The 19,114-nt window shown below is 48.4% G+C and overlaps 1 protein-coding gene across 3 annotated transcripts in view; it reads left to right on the forward strand.

The window, feature by feature from the left end:
* The window catches only part of Msi2 (musashi RNA binding protein 2), a 363,569-nt gene that overhangs the window by 104,608 nt on the left and 239,847 nt on the right, over window positions 1–19,114 (forward strand). For all 3 annotated transcript variants that reach the window (XM_038325574.1, XM_038325575.1, XM_038325576.1), the window contains exon 6: window positions 18,580–18,672. In XM_038325574.1, the coding sequence (XP_038181502.1) occupies window positions 18,580–18,672 (93 nt within the window). The remainder of the gene's footprint in view (window positions 1–18,579; window positions 18,673–19,114) is intronic.

Raw genomic sequence — 19,114 nt, forward strand, 5'->3', positions numbered from 1 at the left:
AGAGGGAAGGAACAAAGCAAGCTCGAACTCTAGTACTAATCTGATGACCATTAATCCGACTTGGGCCAGGGCATCCAGTTCCCCACAATGTATCCTTAGAGATGCTTCTGGCCATTACATCATCCCTTTGGTTTTGCATTGCATCACAGTGGCTGGTTCTCCTCAGCTGGTTCCTCTTTTGGGGAAAGAGCAAACTTTCTGGGGCTCTGGCCAGGTCAGTGGGGTTCAGCACATTGGGTCCTGGAATGTTTGTGGAGAGCATTTTGTGCCCGGAGCTTTGTGCCTGCTTCCTTACCTTGAAGGTGACCAAAGGTAGCTCACATGTATTTCACAATAAATACCGGTTCCTTAGGTTCTGGAAATGTCACCTCTTGGGACGCCACACATTCGTTTCCTTTCCTCCTCTACTTGTGAGATGAGTAGGGAATGGAGGAACATAAACCTTCCCAAAACTAATCACCCTGTCCCCCCAGCCTGCCTCAGAGCCTGAGCCATTGTGGAAATGTCTGTCTTAATTACTGTATCCCTTGCTTAGTTCCCCAAGTTTAGGCTTGCTCTATGTCAGGCTTTGATGTGGGTCACTGGGGGAGAAGGTTCCAGAGTAAACCAGTCTCCCATATGGATTGGTACATTCTTCTCATATCCATAAGTAAGTGGCTGGGCTTATTTGTGTGCTGGGCATCTCCATGGTGAACTACTGATTCATCCCCGTGATTTCCCAGTCTGCCCATGGGGTTAGCCATAGACGTGGACCCTGTTTCGGCTCTTGCCTTTCTAACATGCTGGACAGGCCCATCAGAAGTGGTTACTGCGTCCACTCGTCCAGTGTACCCTGAATTGAGTGGCTTTACTCTTCTTCATCCTGCTGCCATCCCCCATCCTCCGCCTTCTGGGCTCCCATGTTTTTATAAGCCATGTTAAGAACTCACTGCCTTTGATTCTGCTTTCTCCAAGCCCTTCAGTTCCTCAAAGTTCTGTTTTCTCCTCCTCACACCCTGGGCCCATCTGGAGGGGTGAACGGTCTCCCTTGGAACTTAACAGAAGGGTGTTTTTATTCAATTTGACTGCTGCTATTATGTGGTGAAACGTTCAATAAAAGTCGTGATTTATGAGACATGTGGCTACCGTTGGCTTTGGCTTTCCCCACCCCCATTAATTCTTTACTTTTGTCGTCGTCTTCTTTTTTTGCTTTGTCATCTATTAGTGAGCACAAACCCAGACCTGATAATTTCTTGGCACATCCTGTGTTCAGTTAAGAATGTCAGCTGTCAGCCTGTCAGGAAGTGATTTCTTGAATTGGTTTTTTACCTCTTGCTACAGTCCACAAGCAAGCAGAGGCCCCTCTCTATCCTGTAGGCAGGTGATAAGGGCCATGGGATGCTGTGGAGGGGAAAGGAGTGTGGCCCCTCACCCTGTGATACCCCTCGGGGACCACGTGTGCATCTCAGTCACCTCAGATTGCTGGGTGGGAAGAGGCAGGCAGGGGCCTTTTAGGTTTTCCAGAGTTTTCTTTGCTCATGAATTCCCCTATCTTACCTATCTTTCTTTTTGGCCTGGCAGTTTGAGAAATCCCTCCTCTGCTTTCCTTTTCCTTTTCTCAAAGGATGTGCCTGTTGCACAAAGGGTTCTTGGAGTTGAGGGCCGTATACTGAGTCTTGGCTGCTAATGATAGACTAATAGATGAAAACAGGTTGTCGTGCGAGTGTGGTGGGGGCAGAATGGTGAGGATGAGTCCTGGTAAATGCCACATTGACTCTTTACCCAGCATCCCATCTACTGGTCTTATTAGCTGTTTGCTGAAATGCATCCAAGGTTCTGTGGAGCCACCCACAATGGCATTAACCAAGTTGTGCCCTGCATCTTAAGCGCCTGGTTAAGGCCCTGGTACAGCAGTGGCTGGAACCAGTCCACGCTGGGCTCCGAGAGTGAGCATAAAGAAGCTTTTAGCCCGCAATGGGTGGCCGGGGAGGACCAGGAAGGCAGGACTGTGGAACATGAGCAAAGCGTGTGGCCCTCGCTTCAAAGCCCTTTCATTTGACCGGGAGCCGTGCTCCCCAAAGGCATTGAAACAGAAGACGCTCCTCACCCTGTTCTCCTAAGCGAGGGGGATTGGGAACAGGCTGAGGAGTCCAGAAATGCTCACCAGGCTCCCTGACTCTATTCAGAGTGGGTTTTCAGACTTCTCTTGGATGAACCACTTGGGGGTAGGGTAGTACTCAAGTCCCCACAAAACCAAGTGAATATAGGCTCTGCCTTCTGGTCATTGGCATCTTAGAAAGTAAATGCGTTTATAAGGGGCCCTTTCATCTTAGAATTTGCACGTGTTCTACCCCAGTAAGGAGTTGCCTAGTCAAATCTCTGCAACCTGCCATTGCTGTATCCCCATTCCTGTCCGTATCAGCATTCATCAAGCTTTCCTCTGTCAGCTGAGAAAAGTTCTCTCTCTGGTAGCCTCCCTGCTTCCCTCTAGGCTCATGTGTGCCGAGGAATGTAAAGCAATCATTTGCTTAGCATTCTGGCTGCACAGAACCTTTTACTATGTGGGCGGAGGTTCTTCTGGCTTCTCATCATCTGTGACGGGCTCCCCTCTTTCCCCTCCTAGATAGGATTTCACTCTATAGTCTGGACTGGCCTTGAACTTGAGATTCTTCCGCTTCTACCTCCCAAGTGCTAGACTTTGCAGATATGTGCCGCCATACCAATCTCTTGATAGTCATTTTTAAAACTCCAGCTTTGAAAATGTTTCTTTCAAATACCCCAACATCCCCAACCCCTCGCCTCCCAAGCAGCAACAACTCTTGGTTTCCAAACCGGCTGCCTCTTTCAGAACCAGCTAGTCATAAACACTTTCCCAGATCTTTTGGGTTCTTGTCCAGTGTGTCCCCTTGGCAAGTTGCCTGTTGAGAGCTTTCTTGTAGAAAGGAAACTTTCTTCCCATGCAGGCTTGAGCACTGAAATGTGGTCGTCACAGGTAAAGAATGGAAATGGCACTTGGTTTTAATTTAAATTTGGGTTTCAGTTACCCCAAGTGGCTGGTGACTATTGGTCACTATAGATGCAAGTCTTTTTTTTTTTATTTTTATTTTATGTGCATTAGTGTTTTGCCATGGGAGTTGGATCCCTTGGAACTGGAGTTACAGACAGTTGTGAACTGTCATGTAGGTGCTGGGAATTGAACCTGAGTCCTCTGGAAAAGCAGCCAGTGCTCTTAACTGCTGAGCCGTCGCTTCAGCCTCCCAGGTGCAAGTCTTGATTGTCTTTGCCCTTTCAGAAGCCCTGGCATGGGGTTCTGCCAACCACGAAACGCCTGGCAAAGACATTGTTCTGCCGAATGAAGCAAACACCTCTTAGGTAGAGAGTTAGATTTGATGCGGCTTGTCTATTCTTTGCCCATTATCCATGCAATTTTAACTTTTTAAGTTAGTGGGTCATATTCTTGAGTACCACCGATGGTTTGGGGATACAGAGATGAATAAGACACGCCTTTAAGGAATGTATCTAAAGGCTCTGGTAGGGAGCACCACCAGTCAGGATTTTTTGCATCCTAGGTGGGTGAAGAGACATGTTGTCGAGGAGGAGGAGGGTGGTTTGGAACGTCCACTCATTGGGCAAGTGTTAGGTGTCAGTTACTGGAAGTACAACTGCAAGGAGAACAAGGGACTTGGCTTCCCAAAGCTTGGAGACAAGTAAAGTAAAGTTAGAGTGCTGGAGGAAGATAGGGGCGGCCGGGGAAGTCTAGAGGTGGAGGTAGCACGGGAGTGAGATTATTTGGGCTCCCAGTTCCGATAGGAGACTTGTTATTGCTGGGGGTGGGGACAGTGCCAGCAAAGGACAAGGGGAGTGGAAATGTGAGGAGCTGCAGGCTGTGAAAGGGTGGAGAAGCGAGGACGCTGGGAGTCCTGGAAGGGGAGGGGCCTGGAGACTCTGGCTGTGAATGGCTCAGTCGCAGAAGTCTTGTCTTCCGGATTTAAGGTGTTGGCTCTGCCTGTAGGACTGTGGGCCCAGTTATTACTCCCTTCTTTCTATGCAGATTCACTCCAGGTAGCTGCTCCAGAGTCTTGGTCACTAAGGGACAGTGAGAGCCTAGCCAGACCCCTTGTCATGAAATTCGTGAAAAGGAGAGAGTCTGATCGGAGGAAGTTCCTCTGCTTTGTTTCCAGGTCTTTCTTGGAACAGATCACTGTCTCTGGGTTCTCAGAGCCTACCACAGATTCTTTTGTCTTGGCTCCACTAGGCACACAAACAGTCTTGCGGGGTGAATAGGCCTGGAAGCAGCAGGCAGGGGCAGAGGAAGAAAGTGAGGTGTTGGGAAGGATAAGCTTTGTGGTCCAGGGGAGGAAAGCCTCGTTTCCTGCAAGTGTGAGGGCTGAAGGGGATGAACCGCCCTCAGCCCCAGATGCCTCCTGGGGAACAGCTGCACATAATGAGCATAGTTTCAGAGGTATCCTGGGTTTCAAGAATGTGGGTGCTGCTTAGGAAGACAAGGAGGGCCTCTGTGAAGGGCAGGAGAAGGCTCTTAAAATAGGCTGCGATTTGCCTGAGTTCAGGCAGCTGCTTGGAACTTAATGACCGATGAGCCTTTGCCCGCAGGATGGAGTCCAGTCTCCTTGGTTACAGTCCACAAGACTCCTGTGATATCACCCTTGCCTGTGTCTTCATGCCTAGCTCCCAACAGATGTTCCTTCCCACTTGATTTCCGCTGGAGCTTTGTCAGACTTAGAGTGACTGAAGCAAGGGATGATGTTTCTTGCCCATGTGACGAACCCTGTCTGAAAGTCTTCTGTCCAACCTTCAGAACCCCAGTCCAGCGTCTCATCTCTGAAGCTTCCCTTTCCTCCAACGCAGGACAGGATCCTTCCTTCCTTCTTTTCAATCGTCATGCCGCTGTGTGCATGCTCCTTCGGCTGCTGCTGGAATCTTCCAGAGCAGAGGCTCAAACCTTTCAGTTTGGGATTCTAGGGCTGGTAGCGGTTGATGTGATACTCATCATTAGTTAGCATTGAGAAATTAATAGCAGGTGACAACGGTGATGGAAATTTGCTGATAGATCTGATCTGTGATTACTATTGGTTTCTTACCAGATGTCACCAGTGAGTTTTCACATACAAAACTACCCTATCAGATGGTCAACTAGTAGCGAAGGGAAGGGTTTGCCTGACTCAGTGTGGTGGGACCTGTCCATCGCAGCACGTTCTGCTTGCATCTCTGTGGCTATTACACAGAACTCTGGCCAGCTGTTTTCCTTAGGAACAAAGGCTTTTATCTCCTGAGAGCTCGTGCCCAGCTTCACAATAAGGAGCGCAAGAATGAAAGAAGAGGCGAATATGGTGTCCAGGGACTTGGAATCATCTGCAGATTGTTTGGCGTTCTACACTCGCAGTACAGGGAAGCAGATAAACGCCCCTCATTCCATTCTGGGGGTAGATTGACCACTGTCTTGTCCTTGGGGGCAAGATTTCTGGGTGGCGAATTTGTCTGAGTCTTTTTCCTGACACCTGGTCTGCAACCTCACCCTGCACCAGTGTGTGTGTGTGTGTGTGTGTGTGTGTGTGTGTGTGTGTGTGTGTGTGTGTGTGTGAATGAGTGGTGCATGATGAGGTTTAACCGGATGGACAGCTCTCTCTTCCCTGATGAAAGGGACTTGATTGTGCAAGGCAGCTGCCAAGTGCAAGGTGGGCTTGGCTACTATTCAAAAGGTTGAAGATATCTCTGTCAGAAGTGCTCCTCAGAGAGAGGTAGGCACCATGCACTGGGCCACGCGAGGGCTTTCATAGTCCTCTACAGTGAGTGCCTAGTGAGTTCCCTGCACATTGGCTGATAGGTATGGCTCCCCTACTGCCTCTTAACCTCCGTACACAGCCATCCAGACTAGTTAGTGGGAGGCGTGCACGGCTTCTCGATCTGGTTTGCCTGGTGCAAGTGTTCTTCCAGTGGAGCCGACCCCGTGGCTATAAAACATCAGCTGTGTTTCTCGTTTAGTCGTCCCTGCCTGGCCCAGCACTGTTTGATTGTTAAGATTTTTGCTTGGAGGGTTCTTTCTTTTCTCTCTCTCCCCATTTACCCCACTGAAAAATCAAGTTTTCTTTTATGTGAGAGTTTATAGAAGTACGTCTGGCATGCGCAGAACATGGACCTATTAGGATATGGGTGTAGCAGAGAAATATTACCCCCGAGGCACGGATAGCTTTATCTTTCCCACAGAATGACCTCCCTAATGGGGAGCAATTTGTTCCTCTTCAGAAGGTCAGGGGATGTGGAGGCGGAAGCAGATAAAGCCATTGCCTCTCCTGGACAGTGGCTGTGATCTTTATGCTGGGATGTCTTCAGCTCTCTCAAATGGTTGCCAAGGCTTCGGCCAGAGGTGGGCCCATTCAGGGTGGTGTGTGGGGAAAGCTGAAGGAAACCTGTGTGACTAACTAGTTACCTAGTTTACAGAGCATACACTGCCTCTACAAATGTTTTTTGTTCTGTTTGTTTGGAAGGCAGGCAAGGAAGTTTTGACCCTCCTTCCCAGACAAGCAGGCAGAGGGACAGAAGGAAAGGGAGTGGAAGAATGAGAAGGCATTCGTTGTGCCATTCCAGCCCCATACCATGCTAAGCATCTTTCAGGTGCCAATTATTTTACTCCCACCACCTTCTTCTTTTTTTAAGTGAGTACTCATGCACACATACACACATTTTCTTGTTGTATGGTCCAGGCAGGTCTAGAACTCTCCACTTCCCTGCGAGCACAAGAATCCTAGCTTGCTGCTACTCCTGGTACCTTGACACTTGATGCCTTACTTGCTCCTGATCTCATTTTGTAGAGAAGAAAATGGAGTTCTGTTGCTTGCTGTGGTCCCTTCATAAATCCACAGTGGAAGTTCTTCCTCTTTCAGGTCTGACCCCTTGGCCTGCTCAGGGTGCTGGGATTGGTGCCTGCTCCTGCCCTCCCTTCCGTCTCTGGTTCTCAGAGCTTCTGCAACCCTCTTGGGTTTAGGAAAATCACCTTGTGTCTTTTTTGAGGGGTGAAACAGTTAAAAATATTGTAACGTTTAGTGTCCGTCTAACGGCAAACGCTGCTTTGGGTTTTCCCATCTCCCTCCTACTTGTAGAAGGTGGGAAACCACACGAGCACTTCCTATGGGGACAATAGGGGTTGATCCCCTCCCCCACCCCATGACAGTTTGAATTTATGACTTAACAGAAGGTTGGGTATTTCAGAGGCCACTGAGCCAAGGGTGCAACGTGCTTATCTCTGTATGCAACCCTTGCCTCACCTTCTCTCCTTTTAGACATCCTCTTCAGGATGTTTCTAGAACAGTGTAGTGGCAGAGGCAGGAAGGAGTCTTGGATAGGAAAAGGGACCATGACTGCACATTATTCAGTATGGCTGGTGTCCGGGTACCTTCTTCCTGGTTCACTCCCTTTTGGTTGCCCAGACCTTCTTGCTAGTACTTAAATGGCTCGGCCTCCATCTCTCCACAGATTCCAGCTGATCTGTTTTTCTCCTTAACAACAGGATTGAAGAGCCCCACCTGGAGGTTCTTCTTCTCTGGCCTGGCCTGCAGGAATCTGCTGTCCTACCTGCCCAGTTTCTTTGCGCTCCACCATACTAGTAGCCAGCAGCGACTTTTGCTAGCCACCGAAGCTGCCCCAGCTTCTGCCTCAGAGGCCCTTTTCCCTAAGTGTTCTAAGCATTCCCAGTTGACCTTCAAATTTGAGGCCATGCCCAAGCCTGTGTTCCTCTTACTTGGCTGTGAGCATCTTTGAAGTGGAATCAGCTCCCATCCACTTTGCATCCACCAAACCTGACACAGAGCTTGGTTCTTAGAGCACGTTTGACAGGGAACAACTATGGCTTGCTACCAGAGATGTGATCTTTGCCCATTTATCTTTTTTTTTTCTTCTCTGTTTGCACTCTGCTGGGACCAGTCCACATCTCTGGAGAGTGTTCTATGGGCTGAGTGCTTTAACATACACATTTTGTGTGGTTCTTGTAACAGTTCCCATAGGCATTGTCCCCACCTATAACATGCCCACCTGCATGTCTAGGAAGAAGCTGAGCTGGGGCAGTGACCCAGCTCTTCCTAGTTTGCACTTCCTGAAGGCTTCTGCATATCTGCTCATCCTTTTCCTTTGTGTTCAAGTGGAGGAGAGCCTGGCCATCTATCCCGCCTCCCTTTTCTTCCCAGAGGATACCCTGATGCAGCCTCTTGCAGAGCCCTGGCTGCACAGTCTAGCCTTTTGGGACATCTGAAGAACTGCTGAGGGTGGGGCTGTTCATGGTCTGTTGGCACTAAGGTGGCAGTCAGGGCCAAGCGTCTGCGCTATGGGAGCACCAGTGCCAGCGCGCACAGCCCTCTCCGTGCTGTGGATTAGGTAAAGCGTGCTCATCAGGAGCTGATTGCCACGTACATCTAAAATATGGTAATGACGGTAATCAGGGCGAAGGGTTAAGGCTGCCATTTGTTCTTTTCATGAAATCAACTGGAGGGCTTGGGGGATGGGGTGCAGGGACTTTAGAACCTGCCAAGCAGCAAAGTTTTTATTCTGTCTCTAAAGAGGAGCAGGTCAGGTTGTTGTCCCTTGGACTATCTTCCCCGGGTTCAGTAGCATCTGCTGAAGCATGGCCTGCCTTAGTTGTGAATCTGAGGGCCTATAATCCTTGCCATGTAAATGATGTAACTTTTCCAGCACAGCTTCTCATCCCATCCTTGGTGGTTCCTCAACGTCCCTGTGGAGGACTAGGGGACCCTCCACAGAGACAGGCAAAGGAGCAGGCATGCCCTTTTGATTGCCAGGTGGTTTGAAACTTAATTTCTGCGTGGAAACCATCTACCACCAGGGTGGTATCTGTGTGGTGTTTGGGAGACAGAAAGGGATGTTTTGAGCATCCCATGGTTGTGTGTGATACATCCTAACACCTATATATGGGCCAGCTTCCAGGGAGGAGAGCTGCAGACATTGTTGAGCTTGGGAATGGATGCTGGAGGGACTAGAGCAGAGAGGTGATGGGGGAGCTCTCAGGGAGGCTGTATGTATACACAGGCTCAGTCAGGGTGGGTTTTCCTTAACATTGTTGGAGGAAGAAGAATATCAATCAGTGAACCAATCCATCAATTGATCTCTCTCTCTGTCTGCCTCTCCCTCACATGCATGTATGCTCAATTGTAATTCCACAGTAGCAGGTGGTCTCAGTTTGTGTTATTTAGGCTAAGATCTTATGCTCATTTGATATAAGAGAGAAAGTGAGGTTCAGAGCTATTAGGGCACTTCACTCGTCCATGTGTATACTATACAGAGATGTGCTTTAAAAGGCAAGCAGGGGCAGACTGACAGGAGATAGTTTGAACTTATTTTTTCTTTCTCTTATTTTTTTAAATCTGCGAGGAATCACTCTGGGTCTGTGTCCCATCCTGGGCACACTTAGACAATTTCTCTTTGGGTGGGTGCTGAGGGCTCCATGAACACGAGGAAGGGTTCATGGCAGTCCACCGTCCTGTGTGGCTTCCCTCCTCCCAGTCTCCCCAGTAGTTTGTGAAGAATTGCCTTGGCTACCTGGCTGGGCTCTGGAGGTGCCTCTTGCATGCAGGCAGGCGTGCATTCCTTCCAGGGTCACCACAGTAAAGGGCGCTTGTTTAATTTAGCCTGATGCCATGGCTCGCAGAGACACTGGGTTTTAACTGCAGCAATGTATTGGTAAGTATTGGAACACCGGAGAAAGTTTTGGGGGCCTTGGCCACAGTGAGTTCAACTCATGGGTGTGTGTGCTGGGGGAGGGGGATTCCCAAGGATGGAGTGATGGAGCAGCTGTCTGTGGGTACAGAGCAGCTTGGATGCCTGTGGTAGGGATGCGGGCCAGCCAGCTATCTCACTCGGCGTCAGTTGCTGTGTGGATCACGCTCCTTAATTTCCGGTGCTTTTCCGAAGCAACACTCATCTCCATGCCTATTCTGTTACTGCCCCCACCCCCACCGCAGCCCGGTATGATTCAGTGCCACTGTCTAGGATATTACTCTCTGATAGGATCTGTGGACAGGTCACCCCTGTGACTGCAGCTTCCCCCAAGGGTAAGAGGAAGTAGTATTTTTTAAATGAGTCTGGGAGGGAGCCATGCAGAGGGTTTCTGGGAATGAGGGTGGGGTGTGGGGGCACCCCAGGACTGCATCCTGATCACTGCATTATGAAATCGTGTCCTCCTGTCACTGAGTTTCTGTTATTTTAATCAGAGGTAATGTTGTAACCTGACTATGTTGTATAATTGTGTGTAAATTATATTCCAACCCCATATAGATGAAGGCTATTTTTTCCCCTTCCAATTTTAAAGCTGTTTGGAGGGAATGCCGAATTGTAGTGTGAACCCTTGTGCTCTCTGGCGGATAGCTCTAGACAGAGGGAGAGAGCACAGAAACGCTGGCGGTTGTTTCCCCAATTAGTTTCCCCTGAAGTTAAGTTAATTTCTGAAATAGGCAACATAAAATATTGTTACTTACACTTTTCCCTCCGGCTGTGCAACTGCAGGTGGGTGACTTGAGGCATGTGGAATTAAATGAGGACAGAATAGAAGAAGTACACAGAGAGTTCCTTCTTGGGGGCTTGGGTTGATCTTAACCTGTTGGTATTCAGGGTCTCAGGTTAGGGATCCCCCAATCTTAATTTTGGAGTTTTAATGAGATAGAATTTTTTTAAAAAGTACAAATTATATGAGGCATACGACTTAGTAGTTTTAAGTACATTCACAGATAAATGCACCCACCCAACCACCCACCTCCACAGACAATTTTAGAATGAAATTCTGAACTCTTTTTAGGCACTACTGGCCTTTTCTGATAAACCCACCCCCCCGCCTTATGTCCCTATTGAGTTCCGTGTTACAGATTTTAATGCATGGAGTCATGTACATGGTCTGTGACAATGACAGCCCTCCCTCCCTCCCGCCTTCCTCTCCCCCCTCTCTCTTTTTCTCTCTCTCCCTCTTCCCCCCTCTCTCTGTCTTTCTGTCTTTCTTGTTTTTTTAAGCATAAGGTATCAAGACTCGTGCTGCACCTGTTGGTGCCCCATTCTTCTTGCCAAATGCCATTCTGTCATCTGGACATTTTGTTCACTCTCCCATTGGCCAACATTTGGTTCTTTGCTTCTGGGTCCCCACCAATATATGTGTAATGTTTTAGTTTGGAAGGCTGCTTTCGATTCTTTTGAGTGTGTGCCTAAGATTGAAGTTTCTGGGAAGAGGAGCCAGCCTGCTCCCCCGAGGCAGCAGAGCCTGCAGGGCCTAGGTTGACGTTTTTGCATCTTTGTTTTAAAATTAGAAGGGCTAAAAGACAGATTTGTATTTTGGTGCCCTCAGCTCCCTTTTGTGTCTTTCCGCTGGGTGCGGGGGTGGGGGGGTGGGAGGGGGGATAAGTCAACATCATCATAAATGAAAGGGCAGAGGCTTCTGTGACCGGAAGGGGAGGGGCTTTGACTCTCTGTTGGCTGAGGCCTGTTAGTGGGCTGTGTGAGGCTGTGGTAAGGTGATTTGTGAGAAGAACAGAGACCAGATCACAGAGAGCTCTGCGCTTGGAAGGGGACACCCCAAAATGCCTGACCTTTGAGCTCAGTCCCTTTCTTATCTCTCTGGTGTTTGGCAGCAGTCTGCCCAGTCACACACTCTGGCCCTTCTTCCTCGTGTGCTCAGAGCCAGGGTGGCCTCTTCTCACAGTTGCCCTGGGTTCTGCCCTCTCTGCACCACCCTCCCGTCAGGCACCTCTGATGGGGGAGGCCGTGGTGCATGGAGCACAGACCAGGTGGTTTAAACAGCAGAAACATTCTCTCATTGTCTCGAAGTCTGATCTTCGGGTGGCATCCTCCAGGCTTCTCTGCAGGCATCTGGTACCTGCCGGCATCATTCTTATCGTCCCTTGTCTTCACTGGCCACCTGTTTCCTGTGTATCCTCTTCATGTAAGGGTGCCAGTCACTGGAGTGAAAGGCCACTCATATCCCGGATGATAGCGCTGCAAGAGCCTTATCTGATTGTACCCGGAGAGACCTTCTTTCCTGGGAAAGTCACACTGAGGCTCTCCGTAGACATGAATTTTGGAGGAATCCTACTTAGTCCACTGTGTTTTCCATTCAGATCTAGAAATGTTTGGAGAAGACCTAGTGCCTTACCGTGGGTCTAGTTTAGTTGTTAAAGGAGCTTAGCCAGGATTCGGTGTCATGGTAGTGGGAATAGTGGTGGTGGTTGTGGCGGGGGTGGCCATGGGTGCCGTGGTGGTGGTGATGGCAAGAGCAGTACTTTGGTGTGGTGTGTATAAAGAAAGATGGAAAAACTCTGGGGAACTTGGGATGGTAGTGGTAGAAACCTTTAATCCCAGCTCTCAAGAGACAGAGGCAGATAGATCTCTTTGAGTTCCAGGCTAGCCTGGTCTACATATGTGCGTTCCAGGCTAGCCAAGGCTACACAGTGAGACACTGTTTCAAATCACCACCACCACCACCATATTCCAATAAAATTGGGGTGGAAGAAGTCCTGGGCCTTAGAGGAACTCCCTGGGGAATGGTCCTGGAGCTGTGGGTGGTGATGTTGGAAGTGTTCTGTGCCCTCACTGGACATGTTTCAGAATGAAGTCTGAATCAAATTCTCAAATGCAGAGGGAACACTGTCATGTGGAGAGCAACATGTAGTCCACCATTGACTTTGGATTCAGTGAGCATCATGTTCTTGGGTTAATGGATAGAGAGCCTGTCTAGGCTTTGGCGAGGAGTCCTCCCTAGTGCACACCTTGCCTTTAAGTTGGAGATGATTCATTTTTGCTTGGATTTCTCTGTCCACATGATCGGGGTGATGGACTGGATCTTTTTCAAGGTCCGACCACATTCTCCTTTCTAACATTTTTCTTGAGTCTTCTCCATTGTAGGGTTTCCAAGGGCGAGAACATGGGGGAGAGGAGTCTGGGCTCTTAGGGATGAAGATGGCTTGTGATTTCAGGGGACTTTGAACTCTTCCAAGAGCTGGTAATAGCAAGAGTGGATTTGATTTCTGAGGGCCTATGCTTATTGAAGATTGTCTGGAGCCACCTCCTACCTTTGCATGCATTTGCTGAGTTAAGACATAGTGGACTTTTGTCTCAACTTTCCTTCTGAGATTTCTTTATCTTTGGATTACTAGCATCCTTGGGGCAATACTATTAGATCTAGCGTCCCCCATCTGTGTCTTCCCCCTAACCTCCTGTCACCCGACTGCTTTACATACACATAGGCACACATTGCACTATTTGCTTTACCTTACTTTGCAGAAACGCAATTGCTAGCCAGGAGCAATGACTAATGCCTGTGTTTCTGCAGCTGGAAATGCCAAGACAGGAGAATCGCCTCAAGTTCAAACCTGGACTATAGAATAAGACCCACAAATGGGCTTCGCTCTGAGTGATCATTTCAAATGGAAGCATAGTTTTTGCTTTGTTTTGTTTTAAGCAAAGTTTTAATACTTATCAAAAAAATCATAAACAAAATCACCCCAGCTCTGCACACCAGGTCTCTAGTTTGAGGCAGGAAGGTAGGACATCTTTGCAGCTGTAGTTAGCAGCTGGCTAAGGCCACGTGTAAACAGCAATTTTCAGAACTGGCATGCATGCTGGGACTTTTGTAGCGCCAAGGAGTGAGTGTGTGGAAAGCTTTGGTGTTTAGTTAAATTATGGGTCTAGATGCAAAACGTCACAGCGTGGTCTTGAGAGTCTGACCTGCTTCCTCATGTGCACACAAGCTGTAGATCTCTCTCTCTCTCTCTCTCTCTCTCTCTCTCTCTCTCTCTCTCTCTCTCTCTCTCTCTCTCTCTCTCTCTCTCTCTTTTGGTTTTTCCAGACAGGGTTTCTCTGTGACTTTGGAGCTTGTCCTGGAACTCACTCTTGTAGACCAGGCTGGTCTCGAACTCACAGAGATCCGTCTGCCTCTGCCTCCCGAGTGCTGGGATTAAAGGCATGCGCCACCACCGCCCGGGAAGCTGTAGATCTCATACACACACACACACCTACACACACACACACCTATACATCACTTCACAGAGGAACACCCTAAGCCATAAAGAGAGAGACACCTTTGAAGCCTTGTAATCCTGGGTTCGCAGGGCTCTTGGATAGGTCCCTGGTGTCCCCAATGGTGCAAAACACTCCAATATAAAGATTTCTTGCAGCTGTCCACCAAAACCCCCATCCAAGATCATTTTAGTGCGCAATGGCCAGTGTTCAAGACTCCGTGTGTGGAGCCTGCTGATGTCAAGGGGAAGCTCCACTCCTCTTTTCCACAGCTGGACTTCCTTGGGCTGGTCATACCCTGAGATGCATCAGAAGATGATGCCAATGGTTCATTTGCCAGGTGGAAAGGATTTTTCATAACTCAGACGAGCATAGAGCTGGAGGCCAGTGCATACTTTTTCCTAGGCACCGTTTCCAAGGTCAGGGGAAGGTTACAATTTGGAGGGCTAATGGATGGTTTTGAGGAAATAGAAGCTAGGACTCAGGTTGGACTAGAGTTACCCCGAGCACACACCAGCATGCTTTATTACACATGTGCACCCTGAACTTATATGCACAAACCTTGCATGGTGTTTATGCGACTGTGATGACTCCTGTTTAGTTTTACCGGGAGCCTGAGCACAACATCCCAGCCCTCCCTGCTTCCTGCCCTCCTTAGTAGTCATGGAGATGGAAGAGAAAGAGGGAAGAATGTGTGATTGCAGGTCCTCTGCCTTCTGCATCCCTCGCCAGAATGCAAATCACAGAGTGGTCTACAGCCCATTTGGCAGTAATGGTGTCAAGATTCCCCAAGTAGATCATCCCATGGCCCATCACCCACCCCAGAGCCCCTGGTGGGGGAGCTCATGATGCTCTGCCCCCTGCACCCTGGCTGTGCTCCCCTCTCCTAAAGCAGTAAACCAAGCTAACATTTCCCCTCTGACTTTTTCATGTCTGGAAGGTTCTGATGAAACCAGTTTGAGTGTTGCTGAGGAGTGAGAGCCATGGCGCTGTCTGAGCCGGATCCTAGAAAGGATGTTTTAGTAACTCGGATGCTTTGGTGCATTGTCCAGGGCCTGGCTTTTCTCATCCTTCCAAAAAGGGAAGGGTTGTAAAGGCTTTTCGCGAGAGACTGTGCAGATTTATGGTTTGCTGCCTGTCTCCGTGTTTAGGGCTCTGTCCTGGCACGCTCACAGCTGCCAGGCAACAGTGGAACGGGTGGGAAGGGATCTTTTCATTTCACCAGTTGCTGAGCTTCAGGAGTTTAGATGAAGACAGACAGGGTGGTCGTTTTTCTTCTCTGGGTTCCTAGGAATGTTTGGAATCTAGGTAGGGCCTCAGCTTCATGTTGCCCATCTCTAAGCAGTGAGGAGGCCACATAGTTTCTGCCTTGGAAGGTCCCACCAGAGGGCTTTTAGGGCCTGCATTAGGATTTTCCTGAGGTCATGTTAACATTTCTTTACAGATACTTAATTTCTTGGTTGGAGTTTAAAGGGGGGGGGCGCAAAATTAAAGCATAAGATTATCAGATATTACACAGAAATGAAAAAGTGTTTTTTAAATTACTGAGGTTTAGGATGGGATGATAGGAGTCGATTTTTTTTTTTAACGCTATTTGTATGAAATTTTTTTGTTGTGCATTTAAGTGTCAAGGCTGAACTTAATAATTGCCTTGGGCTCAGCTGTAGTGACCGCTTAGCTGTCGTCTTCACTGTGCCCTGCTAGACTTTTTGGCGTATAGTATTTAACTTGGGCCTCTTGGGAGCGTGTGTGCTAGGCTAATTATTATATCTCTGTTTTACAGTGGATTGAATTCCATGTTCTCTTAGAGCATACACTCCTGCGCCCAGCCTTTAATGGGTCTGTTGAGTGAATACATTGGGGAAGTTAGGTTAGTAGAACTTGGCTATTAGTAAATATAGGAAGAGATTGAAATCTGAAGAAGGCTCACATTAGTTAGCTTTGCTCATGGCTATGGCTGACTGCAATTTGAAGAAGTAGGGATTTACTTTTGGCTTGAGGTTTCAGTTCAGTTTAGTGGAGGGAGCAGCTTCTAGCATAAAGACCTGGGAACCAGTGTGGGGCAGTGGGAATGAGCGTGAAAATGAACGAATGTGCCTGGCTTCGTTGCGTTTCTGCTTTTCCTACTCTTATGTCACTGGGCCCCTGGCCTTTGGCGTAGTTCCTCCAGTACCCAGGCAGGTCATTCCCTTTTCCTTGCTGTTTAGTACCTGTCAGTCGATGCTAAAAATGCTCTCACAGACACACTATGCTGATGTCTTCACCTATTGCAGTCTGATCGAGTTCCTAGTCCAGATCAACCATGACAGGGCCTTTATAGAGTTTGGCCATCAAGGAGATCTTGGTCTCTCAGGAGGACTTACAAGTGGACGAGAAGGTAGATGAATGTCAGGAGCAAGAAGAGGTTGCAGCCAGCTCCTCGGGAAAACCTGGGAGGTGGGCACCTTGTTTTGGATCCTGACAGGATCTTTTCTAGAATGTCCGCATTGCCAGTTTCATTCTTAGCATTAGTCTTTGGAAGAGAAAAGCAGTGAACGCCAGCTTGAGAATCGTAGGGTTCCTACACAACAGGAGGAAGCAGCTGGCAGGACTCACCATGTCCTCCTGAAACACTGTTCTAGTTTGGGATCGGCCATTGGCCATGTGACTTTCGTGCCCACTGAGAGCTGCCTATTAAAGCCTAAGCTTCCTGAAGTCTGGATGCCTATTTATGACTTAGCCAACTCAGTCTTGAACTCATGAGGGTTGGGTAGCAGAGGTGGCAGGGGGCATTTTGTGGACCTGGCACAGCACCTTGTGGAGTAGAAGAGAGAATCCAAATCCAAGAGAGCGAGTCTCATCTAGAGTTACAGGTGCAGAGAGACACCGGTGCTGAAAGGCTTGTGGTGTTTTTCTATTCTAGCATGTCAGCAGCGTGCCAGTCGGATGATTTGTTGTGGGTGGGTTGGTTCATTCCCTTATCAAATATTTTGAGGATCCTGGTGTGATAGTTATCCAGGAAGGTATGGTACCAGTCCTGTATCCTGTATCCACCAGTAATAGCGTAGATGACACCTATATTTTTTATGGTGAATCTTGGTGTCCACTGAATTTTCCTACTTTTTTTCGATTCTTTTATTAACTCCCGCCTCCTTTTCAAGACAGAATCTCAGCAGTCTCAAACTCTGCTCTCCTCCAGCCTCCTGAGTTCTGCGCTCAGAGTTGTGTACCTTCCTTTCAGTTTTAAATTTTGACATAAAAACCCCTACTAACACAAATATTCTTAATGTAATCTTCTCCTTGATTGTTTATTCCTCTTATAGGACTTTGGTCCTTGCCTTAAGCAGTTCGTATGATGTGATTTCCTTCTTCCTTTCCTTTGGAGCTGGTCCCATTCTAGAATATGGGCCATAATTTGCTAATTTTGCCCTCATTGGATTTCAGTGTTAGCTTCTTTTGCCTAGCCCTGTTGTTGGTGTAATAGAGGTCTTGCAGAGTCCATGCCTGGACATTCAATTGAGAGAGTGGTTTAGGGTGAATCTACTAACTAGTGTGCGTGCGTGTGTGTGTGTGTGTGTGTGTGTGTGTGTGTGTAGCTGTGTATGGATGCAGTGTCAGGTGACTTTAGAGGAGGTGACACTAGTGTCAGGCAGGCTGGGATAGCACATGGATATTTTGGACTTGGAAGAAGGTCATGGAAACTTGAAGGCTGGTTGGAGCTTGCCATGGGAAGACCTGGGAGTGGAAAGGCGTTGCAGGGAGAAAGGCCTGCGAGCTTAGCGGTGTGGAAGCCTGCAGGTTAGTGAGACTGGCATAGGGCTCATCAAGGTGAGCTGCAGGCAGTCCAGGGGTCTTTGAAGGCCTTCAGGGCAGGGCTTGCAGGGTGGTCCCCCAGTACGAGTTTAGCACCTGTCTTACCGACAGGCATAGGACAGCAGGAGAAGAGCTGAGCATAGAGAGCTCACACCTCCTTTGAATTGCATGTACATTTTTTAAAGGAGGACTGAGCCAAGGCCTTGAGCATTTGAAGCAAGAGCTATCCCTAGTCCGTATGTGTTCAATTAAAAACCAGTTTATTAGTTCCTTGAGAACCTTGTGAAACAGGCTTTGATCATGTTCATACCCCTCCCACAACTCTTGCCAGCCCCACCCCCTTTCCCTACCCATCTTTTTTTTTTTTTTTTTTTTTTTTTTTTTTTTTTTTTTTTTTAAAGTTACCGCATCATCTTGGGCGTGTGGTCCTAATTGACAAGGTTTTGGCTACTGTCTGAGCAATATCTGTGTTTTGTTTGTGTCTCTTTGATTTTAAAATAGCCTGCTGTGGGATTTTTCTCCATATGGTAATGAAGCCATGTTTTGTGGCCACAGAGATCCTGGGGGCTCCTCTGCTGTCAAGAAGTTCCAGTCTACTCTGGTAGGCTGAATGCCTAGGATAATGCAGAATGGCTCCAGCGTCCTTAACTATCTAATGGTCTGGTCCCTGAGGCTAGCGGAGATTCCAGACTTCCTGGAAGAGCTTGGAAGCGAGGCTTGTTGAAGTGTCTTACCGAACCCTGTTTCTGATAACCTGATTAACCTGTGTCCTCCTCTTGTCATCTCTTGCAGATGGTCACAAGAACAAAGAAAATATTCGTAGGAGGATTATCTGCGAACACTGTGGTGGAAGATGTCAAGCAGTATTTCGAGCAGTTTGGCAAGGTAAGTGCTGTCTGTGGGTGGACGGTGTCGCCCACGGGTGTGGGTGGATCCTCGGATGCAGCTACCTGGGCCTCTGCAATAGCTGTGTCTTCTAGAACTGGGTCCTTGAACTTCCTGTCAGGATCTACGTGAAACTCCAGGCGCGGCCATGAGAGAGTCTGGCTTTGGTTGGCATGGAGCCTTGTGCGCCTGCAGGCGCACACAGAGTGGCCTTTCAGTACCGTTTTGCTGCCGTTTGCCAGCCACATGGGGCCAGGACTGGGAAAGGATGTGGGGTTGTGACTCACAGGGCACAGGCGCCCACAGAAGCTGTGAGAGGTAAAACTCCATGAGCCAGTGCTGGGATTCCTCATTCCTTGTATTCCTGGAAGATGGCATTCAGAAATGAGGGTCTCTGGGGCTTTGGGCTGCAGAAAATTTTCTTGTTAAGTGCCGAAGGAGA

This window comes from Arvicola amphibius, chromosome 4, assembly GCF_903992535.2.
Source record: "Arvicola amphibius chromosome 4, mArvAmp1.2, whole genome shotgun sequence".
Lineage (NCBI taxonomy): Eukaryota > Metazoa > Chordata > Mammalia > Rodentia > Cricetidae > Arvicola > Arvicola amphibius.